The 24,264-nt window shown below is 42.1% G+C and overlaps 1 protein-coding gene across 1 annotated transcript; it reads left to right on the top strand.

The window, feature by feature from the left end:
- The first annotated feature begins 398 nt into the window (after positions 1-398).
- Positions 399-24,260, top strand: DNAJB11 (DnaJ heat shock protein family (Hsp40) member B11). The gene is made up of 10 exons (XM_070406618.1): positions 399-669; positions 3,813-3,969; positions 9,094-9,191; positions 10,882-11,014; positions 16,567-16,709; positions 17,463-17,545; positions 18,187-18,244; positions 22,377-22,488; positions 22,923-23,082; positions 23,801-24,260. The coding sequence occupies exons 1-10, from the start codon at positions 602-604 to the stop codon at positions 23,863-23,865; spliced, it is 1,077 nt and encodes a 358-aa protein (XP_070262719.1). The 5' UTR covers positions 399-601; the 3' UTR covers positions 23,866-24,260.
- Positions 24,261-24,264: the final 4 nt, after the last annotated feature.

Raw genomic sequence — 24,264 nt, 5'->3', positions numbered from 1 at the left:
TAGTTCCATATGAATGAAATTCCAGGACTGGTCACCGACTCAAACTTCCCTCCCGCCATTGGTCAGTGCTGATGGAAAAGACTCGTGATTGGTGGAAAGTCAGAGGAGGCGGGAGGGGGAACTCCTTATACCTTAGAAACGCTGTTTTGGCATTCATCTCTCTACCGCCCTTTTACGTAGTTTTCTACGACTCGCAGGAACCAGGGCTGAGCGGATTCCGGCGGCGGCGCGACTCTCTGACGTTCCCTCTTCCCATTGGCCAGGAGCTGCGGCTGCAGTTCCGAAGCCTAACTGGCCGCCCGCGCCGCCTCGGAGGTGAAGTGTACCTCGCTGATTGGCTGCGAGGGGCCGGCCGCGTGTGATGTCCCGAGCAGGGATTGGCTCTCATCTGCTGGGGGGCTTCTCTCCCCTGGACTCGGGACTCCCGGGAAGTGGACTGGCCGGAGAGGGGGTCAGCTTGCGTCGCTCCGGCCCCCGCACGAGACCCCGGCGTGAGGCGCTCTTTCAGGGCCCGGTGGGCTGGCGAGCCGACGCGGCGCCGGCGGAGACAGCGAGGAGTGTGTTGGACAGGGGCCGGCATAGAGGCTGGCACAGAGAAACCATGGCCCCGCAAAACCTGGGCACCTTCTGCCTGTTGCTGCTGTACCTCATCGGGACCGTGATCGCCGGGTGAGGAACGGGCACCCGCGCGGTAGGGGGCCCGTGGGTCAGTCTTGGCTGGGACGGAGCTGGAAGGACGGGGAGGGGGCATTGCTGTGGCGAGACGGTGGGGCGGAGGAATGGCTTGCGTGGACCAGGCTAGGAGGGTGGAGAGGAGAGCAATGGGTGGCACGAGTGCGAGGGGCTTGGATCTAGAGGCCCTGGAGAGCTAGACTTGTCCGGAGGGGTGGGAGTTGGGTGCAGGGCCAAACACTGCGCGGGGGCGGGGGGCTATTGAGCTGGAGAAGAGGGGCCTGCCACGAGCCCTTGGGGAGCTGACATTCAAGTGGGTGGGTCCGTGCCAGGCTGAGTGAGGAAGTTAGCCGAACAGGTAAGGAAGCCATGCTGGGACTGAAGGAGTTTAAATGGAGTGCAGACCCTTTGGAAAGTCCTTGTACCGCTTCTTGAGGTGTTGAGCCTAAGCTGTCCTCTTGCCTCACTGTCTCTCTCCATGGTACGTTTTTGAGAAGTTGAATGGTATTATGAGCGGGAAGAGTATTTCACCAACAGGTAGTAGACTAGGATTCTGGCCTCCCCGCTTATGAATTATGTGACCTTGAAGGAACCACCTAAATTCAAGTTGAGGATACTAATGTGCCTCCTGTATGAAGGGAGTAGGACCACCTGAACTCTTGAGGATCCTTCCAGCCTTTAAGATCCATGATCCTACATGCCTGCCGACCGCAGGATATTATGTGCCAGGCTTATATTTTAGAATGTGGGGAATAGTAAGGCCTTAGCTTCTAACAATTGCTCTAAATCATCGGTTCTCAACCTGTGGGTCGCGACCCCTTTGGGGGGGGGGTCGAATGACCCTTTCACAGGGGTCGCCTAAGACCGTCGGAAAACACATATATAATTACATATTGTTTTTGTGATTAATCACTATGCTTTAATTATGTTCAATTTGTAACAATGAAAATACATCCTGCATATCAGATATTTACATTACGATTCATAACAGTAGCAAGATTACAGTTATGAAGTAGCAACAAAAATAATTTTATGGTTGGGGGTCACCACAACATGAGGAACTGTATTAAAGGGTCGCGGCGTTAGAAAGGTTGAGAACCACTGCTCTAAATGGATCAAGTCCTACCTAGCAAAGCTTTAAAATGTAAGTGCTTGTTATACTCTTAAGGGTTTTCCTCTGTGCATATATGCTTAAACTGTCATTTTTTTCTTGTAAAACATCTTAAATTAAAAAAAAATTAACTTCTCCTAGGTAATACTTTATTGTTTTTGTTAGTACTTTTTACACTTAAAGCACTAAGTACACTAAGGTATTTAAACAAAATATCATTATACATATTTAATACTATAGCTCTAGACTTCAGGTTTTCATAAAGGAGTCTCGTGGGTGCTGTGATACTGATGCTGAATTATGCTGGCTATCTTTTCCCTGTATTTCCCTGAGCTGTTACTTCACCATTTTTATATTAAGTATATTTTAAGTAAGCTTTATTCTTTGTACAGTTAACCCTTTTGTTATTCATTTTAGTGAACCTTTTTATTTAGTTCGTTCTTGTCTCAAGAGATATAAAGTTTTTGCAGATTTTTGGGGCCAAAGATACAGCACCTAATTAGTCCTCATGGAACCCCTTATGGCTGATAATTTTTAAAACTATGTTAAATGATTTTCCTGAGGTGTGACTAAAAGCTTATGAAATCATTTTTATTTTTAAATTAAATTTATTGGGGTGACATTGGTTATTAAGGTTATGTAAGCTTCAAGTGTACAATTAAATGATATATCATCTGTATATTGCATTGTGTGCACACCACCCAAAGTCAAATCTTCTGTTATATATCACCTGAATCTTGGTACCCCAATGCATGTTTTCCCCCACTGCATTATAAATTACCATCACTGCTACATTAGTGTATCCATTGTGAACAACTTTCTCATCCCCTTTGTTGACAGAATGCATTTTCAGAATAACTTCTGGTGGCTAAAGTGACTCTGGCAAAACGAATTGATTTTTGTGAGCATGCTTATTTATTCATTTCATTCAGTGAATTTTAAAAAAATATTTTTATTGATTTGATTTCAGAGAGGAAGAGAGAGGGAGAGAAAGAGAGAAACAGCAACAATGAGAGAGATACTGGGTATTCCCCTGACCAGGAATCAAACCATAACCTCCTTTTCATAAGTCAATGCTCAACCACTGAGCCAAGCTGGCCAGGCTCATTCAGTGGATATTTATTGATGTCTTCTATGGGCTGGCTACATTCCCTGCTCTGAAAGTTTATTACAGTTTTAGTCTATCTTGCCATTGGCCCTTCTTGCAAAGATTTCCTTTGTAATTGATTGGTTCCAGCATAGTCTCTTGCAAAGAGGTCTGTGGATCTCTACCTTATCTTGATACCCAGCTCATGCCATGTGCATGTTTTCACTTGCTGTGACTTACAAGCTCCTGCATATGGGCTTTAGCAACTGTCTATAATTAAGACTTGCCTTAGACAAAGTAATATAACTATTAGCAATGACTGCAAGATTGATATTTTCTCTTTCAGCAAAAAAGCACCAAAACTCATACATCTAAATGGGTGTTATTCTCTTTTCTTATTTGGGCTCTGGCTTAACCTGTATATTAACCTCTGAAGTTAACTTCAGTCACTTCATCTTTAGCATTCCAACAGTGCTACTGTTAGTTGGAACATTTATGTGATGCAGTCATTTTGAGTAAAGAAAATCATCCATTGAGGTTGTTATTTGATCTTCAGAAACAGTCAAATGTCATTTGAAGTCAGTAACAGGAAAAGGAGAGAGTTAATTTCATTATACACTTACTGGTTGAAAATAACAAGTAAATGTAAAGTAAGAAAATGGTTTTCTTGACTGATGGTATTTCTAAGAGAAGAATGCCACAGATATTTTGAATAATTATAGCATTGCTCAAAAAGTAGATAGCCTCTCACTGTGATTACTTCAATATATAAAACTCATTACAAATTCTGGTGTGTTCTCTTTTTAGTTATTATTTTGTGTGTATGTATCACATATATACCTTCATTTTCTTGCCCCTTTGCTCATAAGCAGGAAAAAAAAAGTAACTTTTAAAAACGTGTTACATAACTCTGTAATGAAGTGTCCTCTCCCCACTCCCCAGGAGAGATTTCTATAAGATCTTGGGGGTGCCTCGCAGTGCCTCTATAAAGGATATTAAAAAGGCCTACAGGAAACTGGCCCTGCAGCTTCATCCTGACCGGAACCCTGATGATCCACGAGCTCAGGAGAAATTCCAGGATCTGGGTGCTGCTTATGAGGTGAGTCAGGAAAAAGGATAATGTACTAATAAAACCCTGCATATGGGCGTTAGCAACTATCTATAATTAAGACACAGAAAAAACTGTGTAACACAGGAAATACTCTTCTTTCAAGCCATTTCTTTTTAAAAATAGGCTATAAATAAAAGTAAAAGTAGTATTTGTTGTTATATTGTACTTTGACGTTTATAGATGTCATTTCCTGCCTTTTTTATATTCATATTTGTTTTATTAAGGAGAGTAATGTTGAAAAAGATGATTGATGATTGAAATAAAAGTTAGATTGATGAGTGAATAAATAGATTAATCACCAAGCAACTAATGAATCAGTTTGGGAGCTGGAGCCAGAAACAAACAAAATCTAAATGAAGATCACAAATCCACATGCCTATATGGACCAGATAAGTAGCATGCAAGGCGGTTATAAGATAAAGCATCACAGTGGATATTCTGCCTCCCATATTGGGAATCAATAGGGATTGATCAGGACTGTGACAAACTGAAGCCTTCTTGCTGCATTTCAAGGGAGCAGCTGTTATTCAGTCCTATTCAATTTTTGCCATTTACAAATGCAAACACTGTTACCACATAATTTAATGTTTCAAGAAAAGTAGAAATCCAGATGTTTAAAGTAAATCCTCCTGATTGTAAAATTTTGGTAACTAATTCAATTTTAAAAATTTTATTAATGCAAATCAAACAAAACAACTATAGTTTGAATTTGCAACCTCTAATCTTTGAAGTCAAAACACTTTCATGTGTACCATCCTATTCACTCTTCACTAGGACACCATGAAAATATAGTAGAACTGGGCATATTCTTATTCCTATTTTATTTTCTTTTTCATTTTTAACAATACTGAGGAATATTTACTGAATGTATACTAAATCATTTACTATTTAAAAAACTTATACACAGAACCTTTCAACACTATGTTGAAAAAAGTTTACAAATAAGCTTTGATAATCTTTCATCTATTAATATAGGAGTTAGCTATTTTGTATGTGTTGCAATTCATCTTACCTCTAAAAATAGAATAAGAAATCTGTGGTTTTATTTTTTTTCCAGCTTTATTGAGGTATAATTGACAAATAGAATTGTAATATATTTGAAGTGTTCATCATAATGATTTTGTTTTTTAATCCTCACCCGAGGATAATTTCATTGATTTTTAGAGAGAATGGAAGAGAGAGGGAAAGACAGAGAAATATCGATGTGAGAGAAACACATTGATTGGTTGCCTCCTGCATTTGCCCTGATCAAGGCTCAGGCCAGGGAGGAGCCTGTAACCAAGGTATGAGGTACATGCCCTTGACCAGAATTGAACCTGGGACCCTTCAGTCCGCAGGCCGACACTCTATCCACTGAGCCAAACTGGCTAGGGCCATCATAATGATTTGGTATACGTATACATTGTGAAAAGATTCCACCCATCTAGTTAACACATCCATTACCTCACATATTTATCGTTTTTTTTGTGAGAATATTTCAGTTCTGCTTTCTTAGCACATTTGAATTACACAATAGAGTCTTATCGACTCTAGTCATAGTCACCATTTCCATTTTCTAAAAGGGCACAGAAAAAAAATTAACTCCAAACATCATGGAGCTAAAACTTCTGAATTTAAGTTAAATCTCTGTATGGTTAGAAGGCTAGAAACAAATCTGAAAAATATGTTAGTAGTGGAAAACACCCAAAGGAAGGGATCCCAAGGCTTCCTAGATTAAAGAAGTGAATGAACTGAAATAGAGACTTATACCCAGGTAAAACCTAGAACTAATAGGGCCCCCCTTCTATAGGCACCTTCAGGGATCCTGAAGGCCTGAAATATCTAACTTCAGGCTCTCAAATAAACTTGAGAGGGTTGGTGTACTCTCTTACATTGTATGTAACATTTTGTGTCTTGTTAATAATATGAAGTCCATATTTTTGCACTATATTTCCCATGAATATTCCCATTGTTTGCTAGGAACCCAGTACTCAATAATATTTTCTAAGGAAGCTGTGGCTATGAATTTACCATGCTCTTTAAAGAATCTTCCATGTTCTTTAGCCATAACCTATGCAGGTTCATTCATGAGATTGCAGTTGATTTAACTCTCAAGAGCCTTTATAAGTCACAAGTTCAGGTTTTTTTAAAAATATATTTTATTGATTTTTTACAGAGAGGAAGGGAGAGGGATAGAGAGTTAGAAACATTGATGAGAGAGAAACATCGATCAGATGCCTCCTGCACGCCCCCTACTGGGGATGTCCCCGCAACCAAGGTACATGCCCTTGACTGGAATTGAACCTGGGACCCTTCAGTCCGCAGGCCAACCTGTTAGGGCAGTTTTTGTGGGGTTTTTTTTTTTTTGTCTCATTCAGTTGATTGCTTTTGTTTCTTAAATAAATTAGAGTTGTAAGGTTGAAGAGTCTTTTGTGAACACAAATCTGCCTTCTCCACTGAGCTGGGACTACTACATTTTAATTAGTTGACACTTTGTGGCTTCATTGGCCAATCAACTAACCTTTTTTATTTCTGTTAGAAATAAAATAGTTTCCAAGATCATAGAATTAAATTACATTCCTTAGACAGAAAAAGGTAAGGAATGGTAATAGATAACTTTACGGGTAGTGTTGAGGGAGTTATTTCAGAAGCCTCTGATGTCCAAAGAGAACTGATTAAAATATAGTCTTTGGGGTTTTTGAAATAGTGTTTCTTATAGATCCAATTGTAGTGTTCATTTCTTTTTCAAGACAACATCAGAGAAGCAGTCTTGAAAGTGGAAATCCAAATTGCATAATAATAAGAGTTGTGGGTTTTTGGTGTGTGTTTTTAAGTTAACTCTGCCCATTTCTTCTTTTCCAATGTAGCTACTTTTTTTTTTTTTTAGGATATTTACCAAAACATCCCTTTTTCTCACATGGTCTATCATAGTAGCTTTAGTCAAATATTTTAGACACTTCTGGACTAACTTCTGAACTTACTTTTAAGAATGCTTGCTTTCACATACACTCAAATTCTTTTCATTCTTCTAAATATATCTTAAATGTTAGTAAATGTTTGCTGGGCCACTTGCACATCATTTAGGCCTTGAGCCAAATGTGTGTCCTGTTTACATATGGCAATCAGATTCCTTTTCTTTTGCTGAGTCAACTTCCTCACCTACTTCCAACCTCTTCTCCTGAGCCAACACGAGTATGGGTTTGCAATAACTTTCTCCTTCACTTGCTGTTTAAATATGAGTTTAAAATGTCAAAGAAAGAGTATTCACTTATTTAATTTTCAAAGGTGTATGTGTGCAGGTACTTCAGATTGCTCTGAATAGATGGGAAGCTTTTTTTGGAACAAAAATTCTGAAGAGTATGGAAGCTTATTTTGTTTTTACTTTCTTTGGTATTATGTGTGGAGTGGGCCCAATGAGAAAGCATATACCTTTAACTGTGCATGTAGTTTTCTAAAACCTTTAAAACTTTAAAAAGTCTTTTCAAGCTATGAAATTGACCTTGAGCAACCTTCACAGAGCAGTGTCCTTTTTTACTCTGCGATGCAAACACAGGAAATTATGAACTTAAACGTACACATGGCAGACAGCATTCTTCCATAAATGGATTTCTTTATATCCCCCAAAATGAAAAGGAAATGTGAAAATATAGCAGTTTAGGCCTTTTTGGACTGTCTATCATTTTATTCCCTTGATTTGCCAATCTCTTAATGTGTGTATAGTGGGGGGAGAGAAATGTGATATAGACATGTAGGGCTGAGCAAATTTTAAGGTTGTCCTAATTTTTTTATTTTATTGATTTCTTACAGAGAGGAAGGGAGAGGGATAGAGAGTTAGAAACATCGATGAGAGAGAAACATCGATCAGCTGCCTCCTGCACACTCCCTACTGGGTATGTGCCTGCAACCAAGGTACATGCCGTTGATCGGAATCGAACCTGGGACCCTTGAGTCCGCAGGTTCTATCCATTGAGCCAAATGCTCTATCCATTGAGCCAAACCGGTTAGGGCTAAGGTTGTCCTAATTTACTGTTTCTGGCACTAATGAGAGTCTGTTGTAGTTTTATCCTAGTTTATAGTTAGGGAATAATATCACATAGTGGTCCATAGCATAAGCACCAGGAGGTGAAACGGGAATTTATCTCACCTCTTTTCTGTTACTGCCCTCACTTTCATAACCACATTAGTATCAGATATTATTTTTATGTGACTAGGTGAGTTTAAATTAAAAACATTAATCCCCACCCCAAATTCATAGTCTGTGATGGGAGAGAGGGAAGGGAGACTGGTCCCCAAAGGAAAATATGGATTCTGTTTCCAGGAGACTTGATCATGAACCATGAAGGGGAGAGGGTGAAGTAGCCCACTGGATTACCATCCTCATTTGCCTGAAGTGGAAACAGAGAGGTGAAGTAACTGGTGGAAGGTCACACAGTGACCCAAGGGTGTCAGGTTTCCAGACTTCCTTCAAACAGCACTACCGCCAACAATTGACAAATGTGGCCCCTGCAGAGTGGGAGTTGTTCGCACTCCCTGGAAATAGCCTAGAGAAGCTGCCCATGAATTCTCAAAAACTTAAGAAGTGACTCTAGAAGCTGCCCTTTAGCAAGCCCCATCTCGGAAGTTAATACTTCTTCAGATATGAGAAAAGTAAGGCCTGGGAAGAAGAGGAACTTGAAACTCAATATGGGGACAGCATCCCTGCACTTGGAAGAGCAGAGTTGGGCTTTGAACGTAGGCTTGTCTGTCCCCAAACATGCCCCTTTTTTCCAGCCAGAGATGGCCAAAACAACCCAGCTCACTTCCCTCAGCCACCTCAGCTCCAAATTCTTTACCTTTGAGTCACTCCCTCAGGACTTTTTTTAGACACAAGCCTCCTCCTCAGGCATTCACTCAACAATCATATAAAACAACCACAAAAAAATCATGAATTTAGCAATCTGGAAGTTACAAAATGAACGATACATCAAAGAATTTAGTCTACTAAAGAAAATTTTATAAACATGCCTTAATACTATATATGATTAAAAACTACATTCACTAAAATTTTAGACATAGTATTGGAGTTTTAAAAAACTGTAAATATGAATGCACCTTATCTGAACATTACCAACTCACGATCTTTTTTGTCCCCAGGTTCTGTCAGATAGTGAGAAACGGAAACAGTATGATACTTACGGTGAAGAGGGATTAAAAGAGGGTCATCAGAGCTCCCATGGAGACATTTTTTCACAGTATGTAATTTACCCATCTGCAAAGTAGTAGTGTCACAGAATGGATCACTTAGTGATTATGAAAGAATTATCCTTGCTCCCTTGTTCAGAAGCTTTTGATGAAGAGTATAACTCAACTGATCCTTGACCAAAAGGTCAATCATCATCCTCCCTGTGGGAATGTCCTCTTCCATTTTCACAAAGCTCCAGAAAAGACAGGTAGTACTGAAAGGGCTGTCCATTTAGCCAACTGTATCAGTCAAATCAACCCTGACAGTGTTGGGGGGACAGATAAACGTTGGAAACCAGTTTGTCCTCATCTTGCTGTCTTAGCATTTGCAAATGATTTAATGAGCAAAGTTATTCCTGTAACAGAGAGAGAGAGAAATTCCTGCTCCCATACCTACAGCTACCTCTCTTTCATCCTGTCAACACGAGTGGGACAATTATGATAACCAGCATTTAGGGAAGGAATTGGGGTAGAGGCTCTTTATCTCCTGCTGTGAGGTGGCTTTCTGGAAATGCTAAGTGGCTGGAATAGTAAACTCTTTCCTTCCCGCTATCTGAACCCCTCTTAATTGATGATGTCCTATAATAGGAGATCTTAACCTAGGATTTCAAGTCAAGTTATGAACAAAAAACGTTTGAATATGCATTTCTATGGGGAGAGGGTTTATTGTTTCCTTCAGATTCTCAAAGGGTTTTGTGAACCCTTCTCCAAAAGAATTGAAAGTCACTATCTCATACAATAGTGTTTGGGGTGACAGTAGATTTTTAGGATTTGTGAAAGATGTGTGAGTAATGTGGTTAGGAAATCCTTTTCTTCCCTGGGGTTGATTTGGGTTTAGCCTGCTAGGGAAGTGTCCCGTTCACCTTGGCTGTTAGAAGTGATCCCTAGGGATGCCAAGACAGAAAAAGTTTGTTTGTACCTCTCCACCTCCTCTCCCCAAACCCTCCCTCTCTGCTTTTAAGATTCAGTAATCCATTCACCAAGACTGGTTGGCAGGGGGTAGTTATATAGTTGTCATTGTCACTGTGCTAACATCTGAGGCTTAATAACACCAGAAATTAACATTAAGGTGAGCACATCTTCACAGTTGAAGGTCACTGTTTGTATTGATCTCAAAGTGATGCTTCTGTTACAAAAATTAATTTTGGTCTTGTAGAGATCAGAACTTCCTCTTCCTTAAGGTTTAGAATTTTACTAAGGCTAATGGTTTTTCAGTTTATTTAATTATGTACCCAAGATTTTTGTACAGACCAGTTGCTTTCACAAAAGTTAGTTTCTAAAAAGCTTATAAAGTGAACATTACAAATGTTCAGAATTACCATTAAGTTCATTATTACATGGTTATATACACTATATACCCTTTCTCAATAAGCCCATTATATCTTGATATTCCTCAATATGGAAACATTATTTCATTGATTAAGCCCAACTGAATTCATTTGTATAACTATATATTTGCACTATACTATATATCTGGGCAATACTATATTAAAAAGTAATTTTTTTGTGGTGGGGCAATATAGTTGATATTGTATAAATTAAAAATTGTATATAATGTGTGACTCCAAAGTATTTAAAAGGTCTTATAGTTTTATACAATATCTTGGTAGGACACAATATTTTATGAATGTGAAGAAAACTGAATCATTGTAAGACATGAACTCTGATATCTTTTCCTGTTAACTTTACACTTATCTACAGCTTCTTTGGAGATTTTGGTTTCATGTTTGGAGGAACCCCTCGACAGCAAGACAGAAATATTCCCAGAGGAAGTGATATTATTGTAGATCTAGAAGTCACTTTGGAAGAAGTATATGCAGGAAATTTTGTGGAAGTAAGTTCAAACAATATGGGTATTCAATTGACTCACAAAACTTGTTCTTTTGACTAAAACCAAGAGGTTTCTGGGCACCTTCTCTGTCTTTTAGGGGGTGGGAGAGTGACTAGATATGTAGAGTTGCATTAATCATAATCTTTGGTTCATGATACACTGTTATGTCATGAACTCATCACCCAGCCCAAGAACGAAATAAAACCAATACCACCACTTACATCTACCTATGTGCTACTTCCCTATTATGTTCCCCTGCCTCGCTTCAAAGGTAGCTGCTAACCTAAATTTTGTCTATTATTTCCTGGCCATTCTTGCCTGTTGTATTATACATATGAATACCTAGTTAATATATTATTTATTTTGATTGTTTTTGACTTTGTAAAAATGGTATCATACTGTACATCATACTCTGGTACTGGCTTTTTTCATCCATGTTGCTGCTTTTAGCTATAAGTCTGCTGAGTAGAATTTATCACAACGTATTGACCACAATGTATCAATAGGCACATAGGTTATTTCCAGTTTATTTCAATTTCAAACAGTGTTTTTATGAATATATATATATATATATATATATATATATATACACACACACACACACACACATACATATATATATATATATATATATGTATATATATATATATATATATATATATATATATATATATATCTTGAGGTACATTTGAGCAAGAATTTCTTTTGGTTGGTTATAAGTAATAGTGGAATTGCTGGGTAATATGAACCAGCATTCACTTGTACAAGATAATACCATATTGTTTTTTCAATTGATTAGTACCAACATTTCCACCTGCAATTTATAAAAGACCCTATGATCTGCCCACCTCTCCAATATTTTGAATTATTAGACTTCTCAGGTTTCATGCATTAAATGGGTATAAAATGTTATATTTTTGTAGTTTTGATTAGTAATTAGGATAAGCATCTTCATGTGTTCATTGGCCATATTTTTTCCTTTCTTATGAAATGCCCTCTCATGTCTTTTGTCCATTTTTCTTTTGCCCTGTTCTCATTAATTTATAGGAAAAGCTTATTCTTACTACTAATCCTTTGTTGGCTGTATGTGATACAAATGTATCCTATCAGTTTGTAACTTGTCTTTTCATTATATTGAAGATTTATCTAAATGAACAGAAATAATTTTAATGTGGTAAATTTATCAGTGTTTTCTTTTATAGTTAATTTTTGTGTTTTATTTAAGAAATTATTCTTTGCCTTAAAATCAGAAAGCAATTTTCTATTAAAAACTTTGAGATCTTTTAATTTGAGGTTATTTATTTCCTTAATTCTGGAAAATGTATCTATACTATATTTTTAGATATTTAATCCATTGGCACATCTACTTCTATCTGCTGTTAACTTTCTTTTAAATATTAAATATTTCTACTTCTTTATCCTTCCCTGCTTCCTTCTAGGAGAGTCCCTCATGGTCTCCCAGCTCACTACTTTAATCTTCAGTTATGTCCATTCTAATAATACCCCATCAGCTGTGTTTTTATTTCAACTCATATTTTTATACATAACTAGAGGCCCGCTGCATGAAATTCGTGCATGGGTGAGATCCCCAGTCCCGCCTGGTGATCAGGGCCAATCAGGTTCCCCACCTCCCCACCTCCCTACCTCCTCCTTCCCTTGCCACCCGAGCACTGCCACCACACAGTTCCCCGCCCTGCTGCCTCCTCCCCTCCTCCTTTCCTCACTGCCCGAATCCACCACCACCCACTCCCCGGTCCCCGCCCCAGCCTGGGTCCCAGCCCCGATTGGGCGATCAGGACCTGCCAGCTGGGGGGAAGGACTGGGAGGTTAGCTGACAGGGGGGAGGGGCCAACCGCCACCACGGCGGGTGGGTGGCGGGCTGATGGGGACCTGCCCGCGGGGGAGTGGGGGGAAGAGGGGAGGGACCCAGGAGGTTGGCTGCCAGCCCCAAGGAGGGAGCTGGCCCTTGGCCCCCCTGGGAAAGGGGCTGCATCCACCGCCACCCACGCCCTGTTCCCTGTCCCAGCCTGGGGACCCCACCCCAATCGAGCAATCGGGGCCTGCCAGCTGTAGGGAGAGACCAGGAGGTTGGCCGGCAGGCCCCATCGGTGATCGGGGCTGCAGGCTGGGGGCAGCTCCTGCGTTGAGCATCGGCCCCCTGGTGGTCAGTGTGCATCATAGCGACTGGTCGTTCCATTGTACAGTCGCTTAGGCTTTTATATATATATATATATACATACACACACACACACACACACACACACACACACACACACACACTAGAGGCCCAGTGCATGAAATTTGTGCATGGGGCGGGGTGTGGGGGAGGAATCCCTCAGCCTGGCCTGCACCCTCTCGCAATCCAGGACCCCTTGGGGGATGTCTGACTGCCGGTTTAGGCCTGATCCTGCAGGGATCCCTGTGGGATCCGGCCTAAAATGGCATTCAGACATCCCTCTCGCAATCCGGGATCGCTGGCTCCTAACTGCTTGCCTGCCTGCCTGCCTGATTGCCCCTAACCCCTCTGCCTGCCTGTCTGATTGCCCCTAAACACTTGCCTGCCTACCTGATCGCCCCTAACCACTCACCTACCTGCCTGATCGCCCCTAACCACGCTGCATGCATGCCTGATCGCCCCTAACTGCTCGCCTGACTGCCTGATCGCCCCTAATCACTCACCTGCCTGCCTGATGGCCCCTAACCGCCTCTGCCTCGGCCCCCGCTGCCGCGGCTTCATCCAGAAGGACGTCCAGAATGAACGTGGAAGGTCATTCGGCTGTCTACTCTAATTAGCATGTTACGCTTTTATTATTATAGATAGATATTTACACTTTTTTCTTGTATTATTTCTTACTCTATTTCATTTTTATAATGTCTTTATCTCCTTAAGTATTATCATGCTTATATTAACTTATTAGACTGTCTTCTCTAATAGATTTGCTTAAAATACATGTGTTATCCAGTTTGTTATCTTTGGAGGGTGTGGTAGATAGTTGGAGTCCTCAAGTCTCTAGTTGTTTTAGCTTTTGAGCTCATATGCCCCCTGTGGATATCAATACCTCTCTTCCCTTATAGAGCATATTAGGGCAAGCACTTATCTAGTGGTTTTACCTGTGTTTTGTTTTCTTGGAGTTTTTGTTTGATGTCTGGGTTCTACTGTTTCCTGGGGAGGAGAAGGCCTGTCCTGAGGCAGTTCAGGAAGAAGGCAAGAGCAGAACTTCAATATCCTCTAACTGCCCTGTTAGCTCCTGTTACCCTTATACATACCAGTTCAAAGAAGTATTCTATCTCTGGAGTTTTCTCACACATTTTGTATTATTGTTTCCTGAAATTCATATTTTTGGGGGGTTTCTGTTTGTTTGTTTTGAGAGAGAGAGAGAGAGAGAGAGAGAGAGAGAGAGAGAGACAGACACCGATTGGTTACTTCCCATACAATGTGCCCCGACTAGGGTTTGAACCCACAACCTGGGTATATGCTCCTGACCAGGAATCAAACCTGTGGCCCTTCAATGCATGGGACAACACTCCAACCAATTGAGTCACACTGGCCAGGACTGGAATTCATGTTTTCTTTTCGTTTCACATGATGATTTTGGAGGAGATAGCAGTAGTTTGTGCATATGTGCTATCTTGATAGGAAGCATGTTCTTAGTTGTGACTTTTGCTCTGAATAGTTGAAAGAAGAGGACTAGACATTACAGAAGATGCAACTGGCTTGTAATACTGTTGTTCAGTCTGAAGAATGGGAGAAAAGGGAATTCAAAATATGTGGGTCATCTCTCCTTCCAAAACAGGACAGCTTGTTCAGGTGGGAGAAAAGAAGTGAGCCTAGTTAACTCCCATACTCCCTTCCAGACCTGTTGTCTGTAGTCATTGCTAATACAGAGTACATCACTTTTTGCAGTTAGTGTGTTTTTATACTAATTCTTTTTAATGTACTTATGAAGGATGTAAGTGTCCATGCTATTTAAATGACTCGATAGTGAATTCTTCTTTTTTTTATAACTTTTTTTAAAAATATTTTTTTATCTATTTCAGAGAGGAAGGGAGAGAGAGAGAGAAACATCAGTGATGAGAGAGTATCATTAATCTGCTGCCTCCTGCACCCCCCACACTGGGGATTGAGCCCACAACCTAGGCATATGCCCTTGACCGGAATCAAACCTGGGACCCTTCAGTCCACAGGCTGAAGCTCTATCCATCGAGCCGAACCAGCTAGGGTGTGAATTCTTTTTTAAGAAAAAATTATTTTGAGAGGACATAGTGGTTAAAAAACATGGACTTTAGAGCTAGGTTGCCTGGTTTAGAATCCTGGCTCTGCCATGAGTTAGTTATGTGACCTTGGTCATGTTACTGAACCTTTGTGTACTTTCATTGCTTCCTCTGTAAAATAGAAACAATAACAGTACCTACTCAGAAGGATGTTGTGAGGATTAAATGAGTTCCTATATGTAAAAGCGATTAGAGCATTGCTTCGCATATAGTAAGTGCTGTAAAGTATTTGCTCTAATTACTGTTATTTATTCTGTTGACCTGGGCTTTCGCATGTTGGTAGGCTTTCAGGGATTTTTTCTCCAAGCATGTGTCACCTGCTGCGTGAACATGTGCTTTGTGATTAGGTGTTTAACTAATTAAATAGGTAAAAGCAAGAGTACGTTTTTCCATTTAAATTAGGTTCCACATAACTTAGAGGGATCATAATGTGTGATTGCAATCAAGTACAAAGAGATGATCATTGTGTCTTTTCCTGTGTGTTAAAGTATCTGAATTGAGATAGCACTGGAAGCAGCCCTAGACTGAGTTGCCTGAAACAAGGAATTGTTTTCATTAAGTTAATCAGAGCTAATCCTCTGGTGGTAGCCAAGTACCAGGTCTTCAAGGCTGTGGTTGTTCTTCAGGGGTTATGCTTTACACAGCTCAGATTTCTATGAGATAGTAATTCTGTGAACTACTTTAACTCAGCAGTATTTAATTGTGGCTTATAAATGCTGATATATGACACATTGTTTTTCTGTTCTCTTCTTTCTTTTTTTGTTTGTTTAATCCTCACTGGAGGATCTTTTTTCCATTGATTTTTAAAGAGAATAGAAGGGATGGAGGAAGAAGCAGGGGTTGGGGGGGAGGTGAGGAGGGAGAGAAAGAGAAACATCAATGTGAGAAACATCAATTGATTGCATGCACCCTGACCAGGGCCAGGGCTGAACTACAACCGATGTACGTGCCTTTGACTGGGAATCAGACCCGAGACCCTTCAGTCCTCAGGCCAGTGCTCTAACCACCGATCCCAACCAGCCAGGGCTGTTCTTTCTTACTCCCTTTTCTCTTCTCCAACTTTAGAATGTGAGTCATTTAAATATCTGAATGTTTCATTACTGTTTGGGGCTGATTTGTAACTCCTGAAGTACTTCTCTCAGCTCATGTCTCCCTGAGGGATAGCTACCAGAGAAGGGCAAGTTCCAGCCCTGGCACATGTGCAGAGAGAGCCCTGGCCAGTTCAGGAAGCCAAAGGCTGTTTTATGCGAGAGAGAAGCTAATATTGTTTATGCACTTCTTAGGTAGTTAGAAACAAACCTGTGGCAAGACAGGCTCCTGGCAAACGAAAATGCAACTGTCGGCAAGAGATGCGGACCACCCAGCTGGGCCCAGGGCGCTTCCAGATGACCCAGGAGGTGGTCTGCGATGAGTGCCCTAATGTCAAGTAAGTGACATTTGTTCCTCCAAGAGATACTTTAGTCATCTTGTTTGTCTAATAAAATGCTAATGGTCCATTCCTAGATTTTTTTCCCCTCCCTACCCTCACTCTTCTCTCTCTTGTGTTCTGCCAGAGGATAGAACAAAGAAATTGTACATTTTTATTTTCCCAAAGGTATTTCTTTTAAATATCTTCCTTTATGTTTCTGAACTAATGAGCAGTGGCCTGTATTTCTGAATATACCTGATAAATGTTTGATGTTTCATTTTTTCCTGCTTGGAATATTAGAGCAACATTATATGTCTAGCTAACATTTCAGATTAGAGAAGCACTATTTGCTGATTGTGTTACAAATACAACTATTTAATTGAACCTTAAATTGTGTATATCAGAACTAGATCAGCTGTTTGTGGGATCAGGAAAAATCTCAGACAGGATAAACTCTCCTGCTGGATTCCTAATAACATGACCCTGCCCTTCCAAATGCAAATGTATGTAAGTATGAGTGGTTTTCTCTGTGATGGATCATGCAGTTCAGAGTAATCAGTCCACTGCAGTTGCAGTGATTATCTACTATAAAGTATTAGCTTTTTCCTGTTTTGGCAAATAGATATAAATAGATGTCAGCTGGCCTTCTCAATGAGAGGTACAGGACAGTCTTCCAAGAAAAAGCTCTGATAGAATAGATAAAACTAATTATTTGTACCGGGGGTTTGGTTTGTACTTTCTTTTTTTCATTTTAAATTTTCTTTGTTTCAGACTAGTGAATGAGGAACGAACACTGGAGGTAGAAATAGAGCCTGGGGTGAGAGATGCCATGGAATATCCGTTTATTGGAGAAGGTAAAATATTGGTGTTGATGTTTTATTATCATGACTTTCTGCTCTGTTTGCTTGTGAGTGCCTCCCACTCTCACCTCACTCCATACTCTTAATGGCCACAGAGTAAATGCACATATTATTTCTATCACTCTTTAGTGAGTTTGGGGTACAGAAAGCCTGTTGTTACCATCATATTTGGACACCGTAAGTCTTAGCATTACTGTTTACCCTTTGAATATCATCTGCAAAAATTACTATCAAGTAGTCTAAGTGATATCTATCAAAATTTAGGGTGTTCAGATCTTAATGGATTAATTTTAACTCAGCAATGAAAGGAGATATGTAACTTTAGTTGGCATTAAGGTACTCTAAGACCTTACCTTTGGGGTTAAATTTAAAACTCTAAAAAAAAAAAAAAAACTTCAAGACTTCAAGTTCAAGAAAACAATGAATCATTGTCTGTTTAGGAAATAGGTTGTTATCTATTGTTGTGTCTGAGGTCCAGGTGATCTTGACTAATTATTTGAAACTTGGTATAACCAGGTTGAGACACTGCTCTCACAGATAGACTTAACAGTTGACACCTTAGGTAGAGGTTTCAAATAGATTTGCAGTGTCAAGACATGTGTGGCTCACAGTCTGCTCGAATCTTTTCTGACCAGGTGAGCCTCATGTGGACGGAGAACCAGGAGACTTACGGTTCCGAATCAAAGTTGTCAAGTAAGTAATCTAATTTTAGAGGCTTTCCCTTCAGCACCTGCTTTTCAGATGCATCAGATTATAGAAATACTAGAGGCCCAGTGCACAAAAATTTGTGCACTTGGGGATTGGGAAGGGGGGCCCTCAGCCCGGCCTGTGCCCTCTTGCAGTCTGGGACCCCTCGGGAGATAACGACCTGATGGCTTAGGCCTGCTCCCAGGTGGCAGAGGGCAGGCCCAATCCCTAGGTGCAGCCCCTGTTCGGGCTCAGAGCAGGCCCGATTGGGGAGTTGGGGCGCTGCCCCCTGTCATGCACAGAGCAGGGCGGATTGGGAGATTGCGATGCCACTCTCAGTCAAGCTCAGGGTGGGGCCGATTGGGGTGTTGGGGCACCACCCCCTGTCACACTCAAGGCAGGGTCGATGGGGAGGTTGCGGCGCCACCCCCTGTCACGCACAGAGCAGGGCCAATCAGGGGGTTTGGGCGCTGCCCCCTGTCACGCACAGAGCAGGGCCCACCAGGGAGGTTGGGGTGCCGCCACTGTCACACTCAGGGCAGGGCCAATGGGGAGGTTATGGCTCTACCCTGTCACACACAGAGCAGGGCCCGTGGGGATGGGGGTGGGGCGCCGCCCTCTATCACCCACAGAGCAGGGCCAATCAGGGTGTTGGGGCGCAGCCACTGTCACACTCAGGGCAGAGCCGATGGGGAGGTTATGGTGCTACCCTGTCACACACGGAGCAGGGCTGATCAGGGGGTTGGGGCGCCTTCCCCTGTCACACACAGAGCAGGTCCGATCAGGGAGGTTGTGGCCCCGCCCCCATCACACACAGAGCTGCAGGGCGATCGGGGGTTTGGGCGCTGCCCCCTGTCACGCTGATCCGGTGCCAGGAGGCCTCGCTGCTCCGCTGATCCCGGTGCTGGGAGGCATATTACCCTTTTACTATATAGGATAGAGGCCTGGGGGCCGGCTGGTTTGCCCTGAAGGGTGTCCTGGATCAGGGTGGGGGTCCCCACTGGGGTGCCTGGCCAGTCTGGGTGAGGGGATGATGGCTGTTTGCAGCTGGTCACACACCCTTCAGAGTGGGGGTCCCCACTGGGGTGCCTGGCCAGTCTGGGTGAGGGGCTGAGGACTGCTTTCAGGCTGGCGGTTATTGATTGAAGCTCCCAACCGCTCCTTTTTTTTATTTTATTCTGGGCCAGCTTTAGTTCTGGCTCTAGCTCTGAGGCTGCTTATCTGGTTTGTTTCGGTTCTATAATCGAAACAATGTATAACTTCAGCTCTGAGATCCCAGCCGGCTATATTTGTTAGAATGTTTCAAACTGCCAGCTCAGAAGCTGGCAGCGGCAGGCTGGGAACATTGGAGTCTGCAGTCACTGGAGCAAGCAAGCCTCCTGTTTGCTTCCAGCTGCCTGGCTGCCAGCCGCCATCTTGGCTGACAGTTAATTTGCATAAGGATACGCTGATTAGCCAATGGGAAGGGTAGCGGTTGTACGCTAATTACCATGTTTCTCTTTTATTAGTATAGGATGGGTAGCCACCAGGGCACTTCTAGACTTTCTCCTCTGTTTAATATCTGTCATACCCTCAATGATTGCTTGTAACTCTACAACAATACTGAAGATTTTGGGTTGAGGCCTAGGATTTGGCCTTGTTATATATTTACTCAGAGCCTACAAATTCAAAAGGTGTTAGAAGGAAATCTATACTAATAATAGAGGAATATGCAAATTGTCTAGGACACCATCACAGTAACAGTAATGACTGAACAGCAGGCTGCGTGGGGTGACCAGGTCGGCAGGGGTGTTAGTGAGGGACAACCAAATGACTGAACAGCAGGCTGTGTGGGGTGACCAGGCCGGCAGTGGGGGCAGTTAGGGGTGACCAGGTCGGCGGGGGGGGGGGGCAGTTGGGGGTGACCAGGCTGTCAGGGGGCAGTTGGGGGTGACCAGGACAGCAGGGGTGGGCAGTTGGGGGTGACCAAGCCAGCAGGGGGGGCAGTAAGGGGCAACCAGGCCGGTGGGAGGGCAGTTGGGGGCGACCAGGCCGGCAGGGGGGGCAGTAAGGGGCCACCAGGCTGGTGGGGGGGGGGGCAGTTAGGAGTGGCCAAGCTGGTGGTGGGGGGGGGGGAGTTGGGGGCGACCCGGCCGGCGGGGTGGCAGTTATGGGCAATCAGGCTGGCAGGCAGAGGTGGTTAGGGGTGATCAGGCTGGCAGGGGGGCAGTTAGGGGCGATCAGGCAGGCATGCAGGTGAGCACTTAGGAGCCAGTGGTCCCTGATTGTGAGAGAGATGTCCGACTGCTGGTTTAGGCCCTAAACCAGCAGTCAGACATCCCCTGAGGGGTCCCGGATTGGAGAAAGTGCAAGCTGGGCTGAGGGGACTCTCCGCCCTGTGCATGAATTTCGTGCATCAGGCCTCTAGTAATTAATAAAACAAGTAAGGAGCTGTTAAAGAGAAGCAGACAAGAATGACAAGTGGAGAAAACCTGAGATGCAACTGATCAAAGGCCCCATCCAAAGGCTCTTCCTTTATATAATATGCCGCTTCTGTACAGGCAGAGCTCTTTGTTGGCTTCTCTTCAGCATGAAGTGCTACTTAGACAAGATTTTGCCTGGGATTCAGGCTTTCTGTTTATTATTTCTCTCCTGTTACCATTTTGGAAGACAGTGATTCCTTTGCTTCTAAGGATTCCTTGAAACAAAGTTCTCACCTAAATATGGAGAAATGGGGACCCACCTCCTAGGGCTTTTCCCTCACAGCACTCTTTGAACATTTTTTTTTTTTTTTTTTTACTGATTTTTAGAGAGAGAAAGGGAGTGGGATAGACAGAAACATCAATAAGAAAGGAATATCATATGGAACTGGAGAGCATTATGCTAAGTGAAATAAGCCAGTCAGAGAAAGATAAATATCACATGATCTCACTCATTTGTGGAATATAATGAACAACATAAACTGATGAACAAAAACAGATCCAGAGACAGGGAAGCATAGATCAGACTGTCAAACCTCAGAGGGAAAGTAGGGGAGGGTGGGGGTAAGGGGGAGAGATCAACCAAAGGACTTGTATGCGTGTATATAAGCCTAACCAGTGGACACAGACAACAGGGGGGTGAGGGCATGAGTGTGTGGGGGGGCTTGGGGGGTAATGGGGGGATGAGGACACATATATAATACCTTAATCAATAAAGAAATTTAAAAAAAAATAAAATATGTATACTATAAAAAAAAAAGAGAGAGAAGAACATCATGGATTGGCTGTCTCTGAACACCCCTTAATGGGGATCGAGCCCACAACCCAGGCATGTGCCTTGACCTGGAATCAAACCAGGAACTATTGATTCCTGGATCAATGTTCAACCACTGAGCCACACTGGCCAGGCCACAGCACTCTTTAATCTCCCTGATATTTTCCCCAGCTTCCCCCCCCTAGTCTTTCTTACTTTTTAAAAATATATATATATATGTATATATTTTATTGATTTCAGAGAGGAAGGGAGAGGTTAAGAGAGAGAGAAACATTGATTGGCTGCCTCCTGCATGCCCCCTACTGGGGATTGAGCCTACAACCCCAGGCATGTGCCCTTGACCGGAATTAAACCCGGGACCCTTCAGTCCACAGGCCGATGCTCTATTCTGAGCCAAACCAGCTAGGGCCCCCCTTGTCTTTCTCATCACTTCCCAGAGAAACTGGAACTTGTATTTTTCCCTAAATAAACGTGGTATCAAGTCCTTGTATTTCCCAAAATTCCCTCTTGCCCTATCCTCATCCTCCCTCTTGCCCACCTTCTCTGCATCTCTAGAGCTGACCTGGCTTTGGGATCCCAGATCCGGAAACTCTCCAGACTCATTCCTGATGCTGTCTCCCCAGCCCCCACTGCTGGAAGTTGTCTTTCTCTCCTTTTCCATAATCTAATTACTTGTACTTTTATTTACATGCTTTGGCTTCTGCTGATTGTAACCTCCTTAAGAGTAGGGTTCAATAAATCTTACACACTTTCATAGATTAATTCTACACGCAAAAGAATATCTAATAAATGCTTATTGTTTAAATAAATAATACTCATCATTTTTCAAAATGTTCTAGAAACTTTTTGAACTCTTCCCAAAGAAAGATGAAAGTCGGTGATTTTTACCTTATTTTGTTTCTAGGCACCCAATATTTGAAAGGAGAGGAGATGATTTATACACAAATGTAACAATCTCACTAGTTGAGTCTCTGGTGGGCTTTGATATGGATATTACTCACTTGGATGGTCACAAGGTAAACAAACCAATTTTCCTGCTTCCTGCCTGTCTTAAAGCTTTCAAGTGGGTGGCTTCGAGATTTATCAGCCACTTTGATCATTTAAAACCACAGGGACTTCTTAGTCCTTGTGCCGCCTCCTGTCCTCACGCTACTGCCCAACATGTGGACATTTCAGCTGCTCAGTTGATTGCACACCTGTGTCAGACTTGTCCTTACAGTCTCCATGGGCAGAGCCTTACTATTTTATTGTTTATGTTTGGTTTTTCTTTTTCTTTTGAAAGCCTTCTCTTTCTTTGGTTCCTAGTGTCCTAATGAGTTTCCCTGGCCCCTTCATCTTTTCTGCCTCCTCTGAGGTGTGACATGATCTTTGAGCACCTGTGATCACAAGAAGTGATACTATCCTTTGGGAGTACCAGTCCTACTCTGGTTCATTAGCTTTTGCTTTCCAGGTACACATTTCCCGGGATAAGATCACTAGACCAGGAGCCAAGCTATGGAAGAAAGGGGAAGGGCTCCCCAACTTTGACAACAACAACATTAAGGGCTCTTTGATAATCACTTTTGATGTGGATTTTCCGAAAGAACAGTTAACAGAGGAAGCAAGAGAAGGTAAGGGGTATAATGTGTATGACAGTGTGTTTATATGTCGTAAGGGGTATGTGAACAAGGTGGTTAAAGAAGACAGTCAATAAGACAAAACCCTCCAGTGACATCAGACAGTAACACTAGTGAACACAAGAGTAGGGATGAACATGCCTTTCTGTAAAGGCAATATTAACAATTCTTCTGTCACGGGTTTACCAAAGGCCGTGTAAGCTGGGCTTTGAAACCTGGGGAGTGATAGGTTGTGTGGATGTGGGAGTATGAAATAGAATCACTTAAAACAAATGAGCAGGACCAAATAAAGGAGAGATGAGGATTAGAGGCTTAGGGGTGATGTGTGCGATGACTGGTTGAGAAGAGGGCCCGGTTGGTGGATCCTAAATAAAAGGAAGAAGGTGAAAGGTCAAAACTGGAAAGAGGATAAAGATGAAGAAATGGAAGACAACTGAAGAGATTTTATTCCATTTTGATTGCCTTTTCTCGTAGGGTTTTGTGGGATGTGTGTAGTATATGCTTGAAAGACAAAGACAAGGGATCATCTTGGATATACACATAGATGTGTGCGGGGGTCCACATGTGATGAAGTTGGACATTGTGGTTATTAGTTTAATTCACATCATGGTGGTCATAAGGCCTTTTGTGAGCCTCCACATGAAACATGCTCTTTATACTCCAGGGAAGTCACATTTTTATTAATGGAGCCATTTCTTCATTCTTTCTTCAGGTATCAAACAGCTACTGAAACAGGGATCAGTGCAGAAGGTATACAATGGACTGCAAGGATATTAAGAGTGAATAAAATTGGACTTTGTTTAAAATAAGTGAATCAGCGATATTTATTATCTGCGAGATTTTTTTGAGTTTGTTTTGTTTTTATTTTCAATATGCAAGTTTGGTTTAATTTTTTTCTTCTAATGATCGTCATGAGATGAATAAGAAGGCTTAGGAATTTGTCCATTTTTGTTCAGAAAAGAATGACCAGCAAAAGGTTTAATAATACCTCTCCCTTTGGGGATTTAATGTCTGGTGCTGCCACCCAAGTTTCAAGAATTAAAGCTGCAACAGGACTCCAGGAGCAAAAGAAACACAATATAAAGGGTTGGAGTTAATTGGTAGCTATTTCATTGAAAATACCAACTGGAGAAGTCTGTTTTTAAATACATTTTGTTGTTAATTTTTCTTGACTCC

The sequence above is a fragment of the Myotis yumanensis genome, unplaced genomic scaffold (assembly GCF_028538775.1).
Source record: "Myotis yumanensis isolate MYYU_CA2020_CCGP unplaced genomic scaffold, mMyoYum1.0.hap1 SCAF_2, whole genome shotgun sequence".
In the NCBI taxonomy this organism is placed as follows: Eukaryota; Metazoa; Chordata; class Mammalia; order Chiroptera; family Vespertilionidae; genus Myotis; species Myotis yumanensis.
The sequence above is the reverse complement of the archived record's forward strand: the minus strand, read 5'-3'. Positions and strand labels throughout refer to the sequence as shown.